Below are 14,946 nucleotides of genomic sequence, written 5' to 3' on the forward strand. Positions count from 1 at the left end.
ATTTATCTGCCACCATCCATGTAAGGCGTGACATACTGCTCCTTGCCTTCCACCATGATTGTGAAGCCTCCCTAGCCACGTGGAACTGTAAGTCCAATAAACCTCTTTTTTTTGTAAATTTCCCAGTCTCATGTATGTCTTTATCAGCAATTTGAAAACAAACTAATACAAGAGTACAATATGATAGCAGATAATTTTTCCTACCCAATTAACGTATCACTACTACATTTAAAGTGTTTGGAATGAATGCAGCAAAAATGGCAAAACCCAACCTGATTTTTAATAAAACTGTACTTTAAATTGTCATTTTCAGTGGTGCATACCTTATTTCTCTCCAGATTACACACCTCACACAATTGAAATTAACAGAAAAATTAGATCTTTCTCCGGTAATCCAAAGAATTTTCAAAGGTTCTGGGGACTCTCTTAGGGCTGCTTCTGGCTTCCTCTGTCCCCCCAGTGGTAGATTTTCCTTGACCTGATGCTCTATGGATCCAAAGTTCTCCTTTCAGAAGTACATCTAAATGGGAGTATCCCAGTCATGCCTCAGGTGGTTTAGGTTTCTCTCAAAATCACCCAAGATCTCTTGATTTCTAGTATGAAGCCATAACATGAAAATGTTCTAGTCTTGTTTTGCAGAACAACATCTTCAAAGAGATTCTAGGGGTCTGTGGCACATCTGAGCCAGAACCAAATACTGGCTCATCATCACTACAAATACAAACCAAATACATCATCACTCCAAATACAAAAGTAAAGAAATGAAAAGAAATTCCAGATATTGATGACTTTCATATCTGGTACCATCAATATGTTTGTGTCAGTTATTCTTTTCCCAAGTACACAAAACTGATAAATATGAGACCGTTTGGGGGAGATTACACAAAAATAAGTGTGCCTATTGGCCACAATATATTATTAAATACTATGACGATCATCAACATTTCTCAAACTATTGATGATGTTTCCTACGTTACAGCTTATGTTTTGGCAACTCTTTGAAATCATAGACTTTTGACTCTGGAGTATCTAATCCAACAGTCTCTTTTTACAGATGAAGAGATAGAGGCTTTTAGAGGTGCAATGGGTTGGCCCACAGCCAAATAGTATACATAGCTAGTACTAGCAGAGCCTGCAATAGGGTTCCTGGCAACTGGCTTCTTGGTCCATCCTCAAAACGTGCTGCTGCCATTCTCTCTACTGTTCACCTTGACTACTGTTATTGGAAAAAGAAACTTGAGAAATAGTTGTCTAAAAGAGCAACGTGTGTGTGCACACATGGGTGTGTATTAATATTTCAAATAACAATCTATCAATAGATATCCAAGGGACCAATACATTTCCTCTTCCACTTGCTTACTACATTGTTGTGTACTGAAAATTTAGCATTTCGATAACCAAAAAAATTATCTATTTGTTATTCTGTCCTGACAATACTATGATGATGTGAACTTTATTTAAACCACTAAAAATGACTTATTTTAATTAGTCATTCAGGTTTTACTTCATTTGTGGGCAATTTTACACAGTTTTAGTTATTTAAAATGTAGCTATATGAGATTCAACATTTACCAGCATTTCTTATTTGGAAACGATTTAAGAAATTAAGTATAGAATTGTGGTTTCAGAAATAAATTAATAAATATTTCCAGAAAGATGGTAATTTTATGTACATCTTCAGAGAGATTTGACTACATTAGCAACACTCTTTCCCAAAACGTATCGTCTTCTACATGGACTTAGTTGATGCTCTTTGGATCTACTTCTTAAGTACTTAAATTTTTGCCTCTGTTAAAGCTTGTGAAATGTTCTCCATGATTGTGAATGTGTCTAATGTAATTTTTATACTTGGTGCCATTATTTTAAATGACAGCACAGAGCAGGAAAAACGATGTGGTATTGCTTCATACCAACCTGGCACTTTGATTCAAAATATGGATGAACTACAATCAAAAGAGGAGAGGAAGAGCTGAGGGTCTCGGAATAAGAAAACCTTGTGTTATAATCAAACAGATGGACTATGAGTGGCCAAGCTGTGGAACAAGACAGACTGATAGAAAGATGGAACAAAAGGCAGAAATGAGTCTCTGAGAAGTAGTGAGCTGAGGAGCCCAGAGTTGATCTGTTTCCCATTATTAATACTTTTCCAGAAACCTTACCTTCCCACCATGGCCTTAAGTCCTAACACATAGCTTAGTTTTCTTAGAGGAATTCAAATAATACTAATAAATAATGTCATACAGATTTCCAATGTTTTCATAAAAACCTTCAGCAATGCCCACAATTTTATTTGACAATTTTTTAAAGGGCTTTGAGGGGGCCAGCTATGTCAGCAAACAGACCTGCTCTGAAGACAGGGGGTACCGGGGCATTAAAAGTGTAATTATTTCTACCGATGGTGCTTTTCTTGCGTATATTCAGACTTGTGTAGATTTGGACTTCATGCTAAAATTAAAAGAGAGGAATCTGTGTATACATGAGAGTATGTGTGTAATGTGTCGATGGTATAAATTCCTCTCTCTCTGAATTGTATGCACTTGATCACTAAGAAAAGATCTCTTACCTCTTATCCAAGTAAAGCAGAATTTTTAGTTTGGAAGTTAAATGATACGAGATCAGTGTAAATGCGCTGTAACACAACAATATTTAAATTGCTTTAAAACGCTCGTCCTCATTTCGTTACAGAGAGTTCGTGCTTCCTCCCTCTCAGGCAAGAAGAGGAGTCACTCTTCAGCAGTTAGCAGAGTCCGGTGCGAGTGCCCGTTTCTTAACTGGGTAACTTAGTTGCCTCCCGCTCTCGCCTGCCCCCCTCCCCCTCCCGGCCCCCCACCACCACCACCACCGTCGCTGCACCTGAATTCGCCTCCAGCCTAGGACGCTAAGCAGCGACTTGGCCCGGCACCTGGGATCGGCGGCTACGCCTTCCCCAACTGGCACCCACGCTGTCCTTGTGCAGTGGAACGTCCCCAAGTCTGAGAATGCGCCTCCCGGAGTGTCCACCCCGGCCGCGTCTCTCCTGAAGGCAGATCTTGGAGGTGCAGCCAGGACTCCTAGAGGAGCCTCCTCCAGTCACCGCCGCGGGTGGGGCGAGCGCGGGCTCCTGCTAGGTTTCCCAGCGGCTTCGCTCCTGACCTGCCTGGAGCCTGCAAAAAAACAAGAGCTCGTCCTTGCACTCTCGCGCCCCACAGATCACCCCTAGAAGGTCCTTTCCCCAACCCTCCTGGTGCCAAGGAGAGCAAACCTCCCCAGAGATTTGCCCCGGAGATTTACCCCGGAGGAGGGTGAATATTTGCTTTGTTATTGGGATAAAGGGTGGCAAGTATGCTTTGAGAGTGTGTGTGTGTGTGTGTGTTTATGTGTATGTGTGTGTGTCTGTGAGAGAGAGAGAGCGAGAGAGAGAGAGAGAGAGAGATGTTTTGCAGCGGGAAACAAGCAGGGAAGAGGCACAGAGGCCGGCGCCCCAGCTCCCCTCGGGGCCTCCGAGAGCCGCACACACAGTAATTCCCTTCCCAGAGCCTACAGATTCCCACAAACAATGACATCACTCCGCCGCCGCTGGCCTGATTACAGCTGGGGGGATTTTCCTGGGCGCTCGGCGGCCAGGCTGAGAAGGGGGAGCTCTCCGGTGCTGAAAGGGGCGGGGGCGCGGGCTCCCAGCGCTGCACCCCCAGAAGGCGGAGGCGGCCGGGCTGGGCCGGGCAGGGCCGGGGGCGGGCGGGGGCGGGCCCGGGGCGGCCCAGGGCGGGGCCCGCCGCTTCCCCCGCCCTCATTGGCCGCCGGTGGACTCACGTCACCCGAGCTGGTGCTCTCCTCCAGCCCCTGGGGAATTGGAGCTGAGGAGGAGCTGAAAATGCAGATTTAGCATCAAGCACAGACCTACACTCGCTCTTTCTCTCCGGTACACACAGCTCCACATTCGCACCCGTGCCCGCGCGCCGGGCCGCCTGACTGCGCGGCTTCCCCGCCAGCCAGACGCTGGAGAACACACACTGATTCGCTGCTTTCCAAGATCCTATTCAGTCTCTTTCTCTATACAAATATTTTTTTCCAAACTATATATATATTTTTTTTATTTGCACCCTCCCTCCGAGTCCCCAGCTCCGCCAGCCTGCGCGCCTCCTAGCACCACTTTTCACTCCCAAGGCAGGATGAAGGGTGGTTGTGTCTCCCAGTGGAAGGCGGCTGCCGGGTTCCTCTTCTGTGTCATGGTTTTTGCATCTGCTGAGCTACCGGTCTTCACGAATCATTTTCTTGTGGAGTTGCATAAAGGGGGAGAGGAGGAAGCTCGCCAAGTTGCAGCAGAACACGGCTTTGGAGTCCGAAAGGTAAGCTCTCTCATGCATTTCGCATGTTGTTTCAAGACGGGGGGCAGCCCTGCGCAATCTCATTGCAGATTTGCAAGTTTTCTCTCTCTCTCTCATGCGATGCAGATATTCTGCCATGGGCTCTTTAACACGATATTGCCTCCGGTGATCTTTCACCGGTTATGTAATTAAAACGTCCTTCATCTGTGCTAGTAAGGTCATCAAAATAATTTATTGCCCTTTGACTTGATGGCGAAAATAGGATAACACCTTTCAAAGGATGCCATGCTTCCGGGATGCTGTCCGAGGTACCAAGTTCTCGAGGCTGCCTGGGGATGGAGGGACGAAGCCCTGAATGTCTGAGCCTGGCGTTGGCTGCTTGGCCAGGGATGTCTCCCCCACTCCCGTGCCCCGGAGAAAGAATAGTTTCCTACTGACAGGGCTGGACGCTTGGACATTGCAATTCACCTCGGTGCTTCTCCCACCCCGCGCCGGGAGGACTTCCCTCCCAATGACTTCGGTCCCTGCTCTTCTCCGGGAACGACGGTTTCCTTCCTGACTCTAGCAGATTTGCAAACATAAACTGGTCTACAAAATCGGGGCGGAACTTCTGCGTCCTCACCCCCGCCCACGATCGCCCACCCCTGGAGCGCACTTCTGGTTGGCTCCCTAGTTCCCAACTCCCCGCTACAGGAGCTGGAGAGGTGGATTTCGAGGGGGATTCCCTACGGAGAAGTCTAGGTGTCCTCTCCTGGTGCGTGGGCGGCCAGCCTGGCTTTCCCACGAGAGCGTGGGGATCCCCTTTCCAGTAAGTTGTCAGAGTTCGAGCGTTTGGGCAGATAGGTGAGCCTGCCAACCTTGGAAACCTTGGGACTCCTTTGGAGATTCCAAGGTACCCATCCTGGGTGGACAGAGGAGAGAAGCGCACTGGCTGGGGACTGTGGCTGACCTGCGTGTCTGTCCTGCGAAAGATGTATCAGGGATCTCCAGTGTCCTTAGGGGACCTGGAGCCGGCTGGGGTGGAGTGTGGGTGCAGAGAGAAGCTGGGGCGAGGGGAACCCGAAGGACAGAGATGTGGATACCAGAGGGCTGTGTGGAGGTCAATGAGATTTCGGGCTTCATCTGCTCCTGATCCCAGGAAGAAAGAGGCGTGAGACGAGCGGCGGGTGCTTTTGTTAACTGGTTTTACCTTGAAGGGCCGTTCAGACCGAAGCTCCTATTAGTCTTCCGTCCTGACTTCCCACGCCTCCTGCCTCTCTCCCGGCCCCCGCCAGGGCTCCTCCAGGTGTGGGGGGCTCTCCCTCCTCCTAAGGGCGTAGGCAGTATCGGGATTTCCACCCCAGGTGGGTCTGGCGACGAGTTTGACAGAGGTCTGAGAGGAGCCGGGTCTGCCGGTGGCGCGCGGGCGGGTCTTGCGGAAAGGAACTTGTTGCTCCGGGAAGCGTGGGTGGAGCAGGGGAAAGCAGGCGCGGGCAGAGGGAGCACCCCGCTGTGGCTTTGGCCCAGGGCAGGCTGGCTGTCTTGAGGGACACTAACTCAATAAACAAACAGAACTTCCTCCCTCCCTTCCACTCCCACCCCAAACTTAGCAAGACCCAGGACCCAAGAGCCATTATGAAATATAGTGATTATTATTAGTTATAAGGAGCCTTATGTGCTGGAGTCCTTACATACATTTTTACTTAATGTTCTCAACAACTCTGAGGAAGCTGATGTTATTATTGAGCCTATGGCCCTGATGAGGAAATTGGTTCAGACAGGAATGCACGATAAAAACAGACAAGGGCTTCAATCCAGATCTTTCAGAAGTGAACCCATGCTCTTTACTACCCAACCAAGCTAGGTGCTTTCAGGGACTATGGGGCATTGGAGTAAGCTGAAAAGGGATTTTAATTCTTGAGTGTGATCTTGCTGCAGAACCTGTGGCTCCCTCCTCCTCCCCCACACCTTTTCATGGGTGCAGGGGAATGGGAGGGAACCACAGGTTTCTGAAAACCGTTGCTCTCAGCGATTTTTCTCTTCTCTTTGCTGCCCCCTTTGAAAATGTGTCCTTAGGATCGGAGACCAGATAACTAGGCCTCTTTGTCTTCCATTCTTTCTTGGAGAGGAGCCCACTGATTTTGCATCACAACCTGAAGGAAACCTGAAGCTCCCATGTGGGAGACTTCACCTCTCTCCTTACCTCTCCATAACCTCTCAGGTAGTACGTTTCAACCAAATCCAGTGATTTTTTTTTCTCTGCTACACATTTAAGTAATAGGGGCTTCCTGGTGCAACACCTGCCTGGAATAAACTTCCTTTTGGATCCATGTCTTGCCCATCCTTCAAGATCTAAATTCAAACATTTCCTGGTGCTCCAGATCACAGTGAGGTTTCCCTCCTTCAAATTTTTATGGGACTGATAGCAAACACTGCACTACATAAGCTAATAAATGCCATCACTTGACTTCATTATTTCATGTATGTAAGTAAATAGGGGTGTTGTGTTTCTACTTGGAAGGTAAATATTCAGGGATGATACCTCCTATATTTCTCATTTCCTCCCTGTAACCAGCGCATTACTGTGTGGCCAGCCTTGAAGGAAACTTCCTTGTCTGTGTTTACTACTCCAGATTTCCCAGACACTGTCCTGTCTTGCTTTCCTTATGCTGTTAAGTATTTTTGCCAGCATTTTTTATTGTGCACCTTAGAGGCCCGTATGTCCTTGTCGTCTCTTGCTCTGACCCTCAGCATGCCTCCCAACTCGCCACTGCTCCCTGCTCCACAGCTCAGTGTCACACACACAAGATTCTGTGTGATTATATATGCATCCATATGAAGGGTCAGCAATGAAGACTAGAAGAACTTGCTTTTTTATTCAATTATCTTATTCTAACTTCACAAATCTGTGATAGAAATTACTGACATCACCTGTAAGTATCAGATGAAAATCTTAAGGCTTTGAGAAGTTAATCTGTTTGTAGCTGAGAAATGAAGGACTCAGACTGAAAAATAATTGCTTTTCCACATCATGCTGCCTCCAGGAAGCCTTCTCTGATTGCCAGGAACTCTTTTCTTGAGATACAGTTTTAGAGTTCTGACATTTTCCCTTTTATTTTTACTTTTTTCAATATTTATTTGCTATTAGCACATGAACATATGTCATTAATGTGTACATGTATGTACATTTTCAAGTAGACTATAAATCTTCCAGCAGGAGAAATGATGCACTATATCTCTATATAGTCTTCATAACTAGCATGGAGGTCTGTAAGTGAATATTTAATTACATATTTGTCAATTATTTGATTGATTCTTACAAGACCATGAATAAACATTTATGTTTTCTCTCTAAAATGAAATAAAAACATCTGTAACTCTACCTCTGAGAGGGTTACGGGGATAAAAACTTTCTATTTTATCATGACCTGGCCCAAAGACCTGTGGCCATCAGAGAAGGTGCATATGTCTAAGAGAGTATATGAATTTACAGTAATGACAAAAGCATTATTCCAAAGAATGCCTTAACATTCTCAATATGCCACTAATTTTAATTCATTTGAAACAGAACAAAAAACTATTTTTGAAGCAATCGGTTGAGGATTAACCAAAAATCAAGTAAGAGTGAGGGTTTTAAAAGAACCTGATATTATACTAGGGGTTCAGTTTATTATGGTACGTTTTATTTTTTGTGCACAGAGAACAGATGCTGAAATGATTATACAAGTTAAATCATGTGACAATTTTTATAATAAATTTTTTAATTTTAAAAACAACCTAATAATCATTATGCTTCCAAATACTAAAAAGTAATCAATTTCTGGTCACTTCACTTTTATTTAAGTGTAATTTAGGAAAGAGCACAGCTTAGCAAATTTTCACAAACTGAGCACACATGTGTAAGCAGCACCTAAATCGAGAAACAAAATATTACCAGTATTCCTAAGTCCCTTTCTCACTCATTTGCTTTGTTTTCAGTTTTTGGTTATTATAAATATGACTTTTGTGGACATTGAAGTCTATGTAATTTGGCAAGCACACGTATGCCCTCCTGCTGGAACTCCTAGAAATGAAACTCTTGAGTAAAAGGATATGCATACATTCAGCTTTACGAGACCATCAATTTTCTATTGCTGTGTATCACTAAAAAACTTAGTGGCCTAAAACCACACAAGTTTTTTATTTCAGAGTTTTTATGGGTAAGGAGTACGGCATATTTTAGCTGGGTCCTCTGCTCAAGCCTTCACAGGCTGAAATCAAGGTAGAGCCTGCTGTGTCTCGTCTAGAGGCATAACCAAGAAACAACCCTCTTCTGAGCATATTCACATTTTTAGAGGAATTTTGTTTCTTGTGGTTTTAGACCTGAAGTCTTTATTTTCTTACTGGCTGCTGGGCCAGGACCACTCTCAGCTCCTGGAGGCCTCTCCATAGCCCTCTGACACCTCACCCTTCAAATATCTGGTTTTAGGAAGAGCCCACTCTTCCTAAAAGGTTAACCTGATTCGTTCGAGCCCACCAGGATTGTTTCCTTTTTGATTCTTCTGATGAACTCAAAGTCAACTGATTTAGGACTTTAATAACATTTGATAAATCTCTTCACCTTTGTGTAATCTAATCACAGAAGTGAAAGCTATCATCTTCCCAGCCCCACCTATGCTTTCCACACTCAAAAGAAAGATGAATACATAGGGCACGTACCCCAAGGAGCAGAAATCTCAGGGACTGTCTCAGAATTCTGCTGGCTACAAAGAATGACATAGTTTTCCTAAGTAGTTACACCAATTTATATTCCCACCAGCAGTATGTGAGAGTTCCAGCTCCTCCACATTCTCACCAACATTTGACATTTTACCTCTTGTTTCCTTTTAACTACTCTGGTGGTATGTAGTAGTGTCTCACTGTGACTTTAATTTGAATTTCCCTGACGATCAACTCAAGCCAAACAGCTCTTCGTGTGCTTATTGATGATTTGGACATCCTCTTTTAAACATATTTATTTCAGATGGTTTGCCCTGAAAAGTTTTTCTTTTGGGCTGTCCATCTTCACTTTTTATTTGTAATATTTCTTTACCTATTATGGATAGAAATTTTGGGTCAGATATATGCATTTTGAATATTTGATACCACTCATGTAATGGTGCCTTAATGCTACGACAATGCTGAATCCAGATTCTATGCTTTTACTCCATTTCATCATGTGGCCAAATGTGAGTCAAAGGAAGAATTCTCTTGCAGTATTTCCACATCCCCTATTTACAGTTCTTTAGATCAAAATTGACATGGTTTGGAGGAAAAAAATTAAAATAGCATATAGATTTGATACCAAGCATTCTCCAAAAGACTTCAATCTATGAAGACTTTAAGGACAATTCTTCTGGAATTAAAAGATTTACCACAGTAGCTAAGGGAAAATAGCAACCTATTACTTTGCTTCCCTAGATATGGATGCCATTCACGTTGTGCCTTAGACTGAATCCAAACTCATCCTTCAAGACCTCTCTTCCTGACCTAGACTACAGTGCTCTTGATCCATTTGGAACTTTGATGGTGTAAAATCAGTTCCTTTCCCTGATACCAGTCATAGCTATCAGAACACTCACTGCTCCCAGTAACCCTCTTGTGGTTAAAGAAAACCAGAAACAATAACGTTGAAAGGTAAAGATGGTGGGATTTGGAGACAGATGGCACTGGGAACCTAAGTTACTAAATCTCTCAGAGGCAGACATTCAGCTAGGAAATAGAATTAAGTGGCCACCAGCAAGTGGACAACTAGCATACTTCTTTGTTTCTCTAAAATTCCCAACTTAGATATTATCAGTAGCAGAAGAGATGAGCTCTTTGAACAAAGCAAGTCTGTAGTTACAACCTGATTAAAATACAAAAGAAGGGAAAGAGGGGAGGTACACCCTTTTCCTCAACTGAATGAATACCTAGAAATCAATTTCTATTTCAGAAGGTCATTAGATCAAAATGTTGTAGCACATCAGAGAGTGATGCTATAGTTAAGTTCACAATAATTATATATTCAGCTCAAACTAACTGCTCAAAAAGCCAGGCTTTAAGAATAAAACATGAAATCTGAAGTTCAAACTTTTTCTCCTAACTAGAGCAGTGGTTCCATTTTTCACTGAGTTCAGATTCAATGTATCAAAAAGAAACTCTGTACTGAATTTGTAAATTATTATTTGAGATACAAATAATCACAGGACAGTTCAAAAACTGACATTACTGTTTCACTTTCCTTATTAAGGTGTATTTCCTTTAGCTAATTTGACCATAACTTTTTGGAAATTGTTGCAATGTGCTGACATTGCCTGATAAAAATAATTGAATAAGACAAGTTCTTACATTGCAAGTAGAATAATGACACATGTCTTAACTTCCTGACATCCAATGAAGTAGACTTGAGAATCTTACAGAGTACTGGCAGTACCCCATCAGAAAGTTGACAAAAATTGGAAGAAAACTGTAGGATCCTGGGGTCACTCTTTGTTTATAACTTTAAATTTGACATTAACTTCCATAAATATCCAATTGTTCACCTAGTTTTTTCCTAAATAGATTCATTTCATGCTCAATTTGTATCAAGGCAGAAGAGTCCAAAGAATAGTGAATAATATACAGAATCACTTATTGGAAGCATCTAGAACGTAAAGAAAATAACTTAGGTTTAAAACATTTGCAAAGTGTTGCAAGTCATTAGAGAAAAAAGTTTTGACCTGGAATATTTGGATTTCACTCTTCTAAAGTTTTAAGTAGAGGCAAAGAAACTGTCAGCCTTGCTTTCTGTGTCTGGCAAAACTAAGCCTACAATAAATATTTGTTGAATGAATGACTTAAGTAATGTTGATTTTAGATTTAGTAGACAATTGCATATCTTTCCTCATGAGATTTAAACAAGCACACACACAAACAAAAAAGTGGTCCTTCTATTTGCAAGAAGGTAAACATCTCAATGTCGGGACAATATTTTTACATATTGTAGCATTCATGAGTACCATGAGTGGAAATAATCAAATTAAATAATGAGGTAAGTTAAGAACCCCTGATATGAAAAAGGTAATAACTTTGATATTTTTGTCAGAATCACACATCATCATTATTTTTAAAAATACCAAGTAATTAAAAAATACAAGAAGGTCTTTTTTTATTATCTTGGATCTCATTATTTAGAAATAAACATTACCAGCACTAGATAAACTCTGCTGCAGATACTTCTGTATGACTATGTATAGAGAGAAGAGAGATATGAAAATTGTCTTATAGAGCTGGAATACATCATATACACTAAGTTTTAAATCATTCAATTTAATTATTATAGAATTTAACAGAAGAGAAAGTCAAAAGAAAACTATGGAAATTGTTAAACTTCTGATAAATATGTTATATAAAGGAGATATTATTTCCTAATAGGCCTCTCTAAAATTAATAGAAAATTATTGTATCTAATATTTAGGAGTTTGTAGTTATTTTATTTATTTATTTATTTTTTTTTTTTTTGAGGCATAGTTTTGCTCTTGTTACCCAGGCTGGAGTGCAATGGCACGATCTTGGCTCACCGCAATGTCTGCCTCCTGGGTTCAAGCAATTCTCCTGCCTCAGCCTCCTGAGTAGCTGGGATTACAGGCATGCGCCACCACTCCCAGCTAATTTTTGTATTTTTAGTAGAGACGGGGTTTCGCCATGTTGACCAGGATGGTCTCTATCTCTTGACCTCGTGATCTGCCCGCCTCGGCCTCCCAAAGTGCTGGGATTATAGGTGTGAGCCACTGCACCCGGCCTGTAGTTACATATTTTATACATACATGGGAGATAGATAGATTACATATATTTAATTACACATTTACTTATTTAATTACATATTTCAACTTCTGTGAGTTATGGACTCAGTGCTTTGTAAAATGGGAGATTAGCATTGCGACACTTTCTCTCAACTTCCCTGCTTCCACATTCCAGTGTTTGTTAGGTATATCATTATTTTTGCATCATGTTATATATAATATTAATATTCTACTAATAACCATAATTACATATGGTTATTATGGTACATTATAGTATTGCTTATGTTGGTTCTATCTTAAAATTCTAATTTTACCACAAGTCCTTTTATCAGAATTTCAATTACAAATTCTTCATTTTCATTCATCTTTTGAGTAGCTAGGTTTTATTGAAAAGTGAAGACATTAGCCTAAGCATGAAAAAGGGGCTGTCCTCATTTTCAGATTAAAGGGGGAAAAACTGGCAGGGGAAGTCCTGTTTGTAGGTCACAAAGGATAATGTGGTGATAATATCCACTTAGGAGTCACAGTTATTTCAGAGGATTAAGAGGCAACATCAATGGTCAGAGGGAGGAAAGACGTGGTAGGATGGGGGCTTCGAGGAGATGAAAGTTTGGACACTACTAATGGGCATGAGAGAGGGAGCAAAGGGCAGATCATGATTTCTGGGCAGTACTGCAGAGCCAAGTGGAAAAGAACGGATTTGTGGTGGCACCAGCAGAGTCGTTGTCTTAAGGAACATTCAGATTAGGGTTGGGAGGTGAGAAAAATGGAATCTTCCAAAAAAAAGAATGTCAATGAAATAGAAGAATAAGTACATTGAAAATAACACTGAGAGAGCTGAAAGGGAGAGAGCTATGGGTGATGAGTGAGATATTGAAGCTCAAAGCTCCAAAAAATGAGCACTTCCAGATAATGATGGAGTTCACAGAAGTGACTTATCAAAGTAAAAAGACGGTGAAGGTGATCAAGACGCTAAAAGTAACATGCACAAGGATTCATCCACATACACATTCATGCCATGGCAAGAAACAGGATAGTCAAGGAAGAGTGTTGAGAGAAAACAAAGCGAGATCCTAGAACAAAATGTTCAAGAATTTTGGACATGAAAGGAGGAGCCAAGCACGGTGGCTCACACCTATAATTCCAGCACTTTGGAAGGCTAAGGCACATGGATCGCGAGATCAGGAGATCAAGACAATCCTGGCCAACATGGTGGAACTCCATCTCTACTAAAATGCAAAAAAGTAGCCAGGCATGGTGGTGCAAGCCTATAGTCCCAGCTACTCAGGGGATTGAGGAAAGGGAATCTCTTGATCCCGGTAGGTGGAGGTTGCCGTGAGCCAAGATCATGCCACTGAACTCTAGCCTGGTGACAGAGCAAGACCCTATCTCAAAAAAGATAAAGAAAGGATAAAGAGGAATCAGGAGAGGAGTCAACACGTGTACTGTTGGAGATATGGAAAAGAATCAAGAGCACACAGGGCTATGAAAGGAAAGGAGGAGAGAGTTAAGAAGGAAAGAATGAGGCAACCGTAGCCATGATTTTAGAGATGAAGTCATTGTTGAGATAGGAAGAGTCACCCTAGCACTTTGGAAGAGGAGACAAGTGTTAACTTGGGTCCCCAGAAGTAGGCCCTGGAATAAGGACTTAAATGCAAGTAGTTTACTCAAGGAGTGATTATAGAAAACACTGGTAGAGGAGTGGGGAATTGAGATGAGGAAAGGAAGACAGGAATAAAGGGTACATCATGGAGCAAGTTGTCACTGTGGGTAACTGGAACTTCATCCCACTGGGAAACTGGGAGCTCGTGTAGCATACGTGCTTCAGAGTTATCCTGCCTGAGGAGTGAGGAAGTTAGGGCATTTATATGCCCATTGCATTCACGTATTCATTGATGATTGAGAGTTACTCCAGGCTGGTGTTAACTCACCAGCATTTTGTCCTGGCATATGCTTAGACAGAGCAGAATGTGACCATCCAGAAAAAAACTCACCAACAGATGAAGAGACTAGCACACACCAAATGGTAAGGCCTCTCCTAGGGGTTCTGAGCATGAAAGTATGTCTTCTACGGGAAAGAAGCCCAATCATAAGGGAATCATTAAGAATGATTAAGTGTTGGCCGGGCGCGGTGGCTCAAGCCTGTAATCCCAGCACTTTGGGAGGCCAAGGTGGGTGGATCACGAGGTCAAGAGATCGAGACCATCCCGGTCAACGTGGTGAAACCCCTTCTCTACTAAAAATACAAAAATTAGCTGGGCACGGTGGCACGTGCCTGTAGTCCCAGCTACTCAGGAGGCTGAGGCAGGAGAATTGCCTGAACCCAGGAGGCGGAGGTTGCGGTGAGCCGAGATCATGCCATTGCACTCCATCCTGGGTAACAAGAGCGAAACTCCATCTCAAAAAAAAAGAGTGATTCAGTGGAGGTACCAAATACAAACCATCCCTTTAAGAGGTATGGTGGTTAAAATAGGGCAAGAAGAAAAGTAGTGTTACAGTCACTTGATGTGGTTTTAATGCTATTTACGAATTAATAATTTTTAAGCACTTGGCAGACCACTTGGAGACTGCTGTCCCGCCAAAATATTGTGACATACCTTGCTGATCAAGTCTGCATTATTCTAACTGGTTTATCCAGTCAATTACATTTTTATAAATCACTACAGTTACAAAATGACAGCCTTTCAGAACAGGAAGGGATCCTAGACAGACATTAGTTTAACCCTTCGTACATGAGGGAAAGCAGATTAAACACTATGTTTATATGCTTAACTATTGCAAAAAGCACCTGACCAACTTGGTCTGACCATACCAATTCATTTCAAGTCCTCCTGGTCTGCTTTTTCTTGTTTTGTTTTGTTTTGTTTACCATTTTACCCCTA

General features: G+C 42.4%; 1 protein-coding gene and 1 long non-coding RNA gene across 3 annotated transcripts in view; one reads left to right on the forward strand and one right to left on the reverse strand.

The window, feature by feature from the left end:
* Positions 1 to 14,946, reverse strand: part of LOC118154053 (uncharacterized) — a 107,136-nt gene that overhangs the window by 7,911 nt on the left and 84,279 nt on the right. The gene's annotated exons all lie outside the window — the stretch shown is intronic.
* PCSK2 (proprotein convertase subtilisin/kexin type 2) overlaps positions 3,885 to 14,946 on the forward strand; it is a 255,827-nt gene continuing 244,765 nt past the window's right edge. For both annotated transcript variants that reach the window (XM_002747466.5, XM_008995791.5), the window contains exon 1: positions 3,885 to 4,325. In XM_002747466.5, coding sequence (XP_002747512.1) covers positions 4,149 to 4,325 — 177 coding nt within the window. In that variant the 5' untranslated portion in view covers positions 3,885 to 4,148. The remainder of the gene's footprint in view (positions 4,326 to 14,946) is intronic.

The sequence above is a fragment of the Callithrix jacchus genome, chromosome 5 (assembly GCF_049354715.1).
Source record: "Callithrix jacchus isolate 240 chromosome 5, calJac240_pri, whole genome shotgun sequence".
Taxonomy (NCBI): domain Eukaryota; kingdom Metazoa; phylum Chordata; class Mammalia; order Primates; family Cebidae; genus Callithrix; species Callithrix jacchus.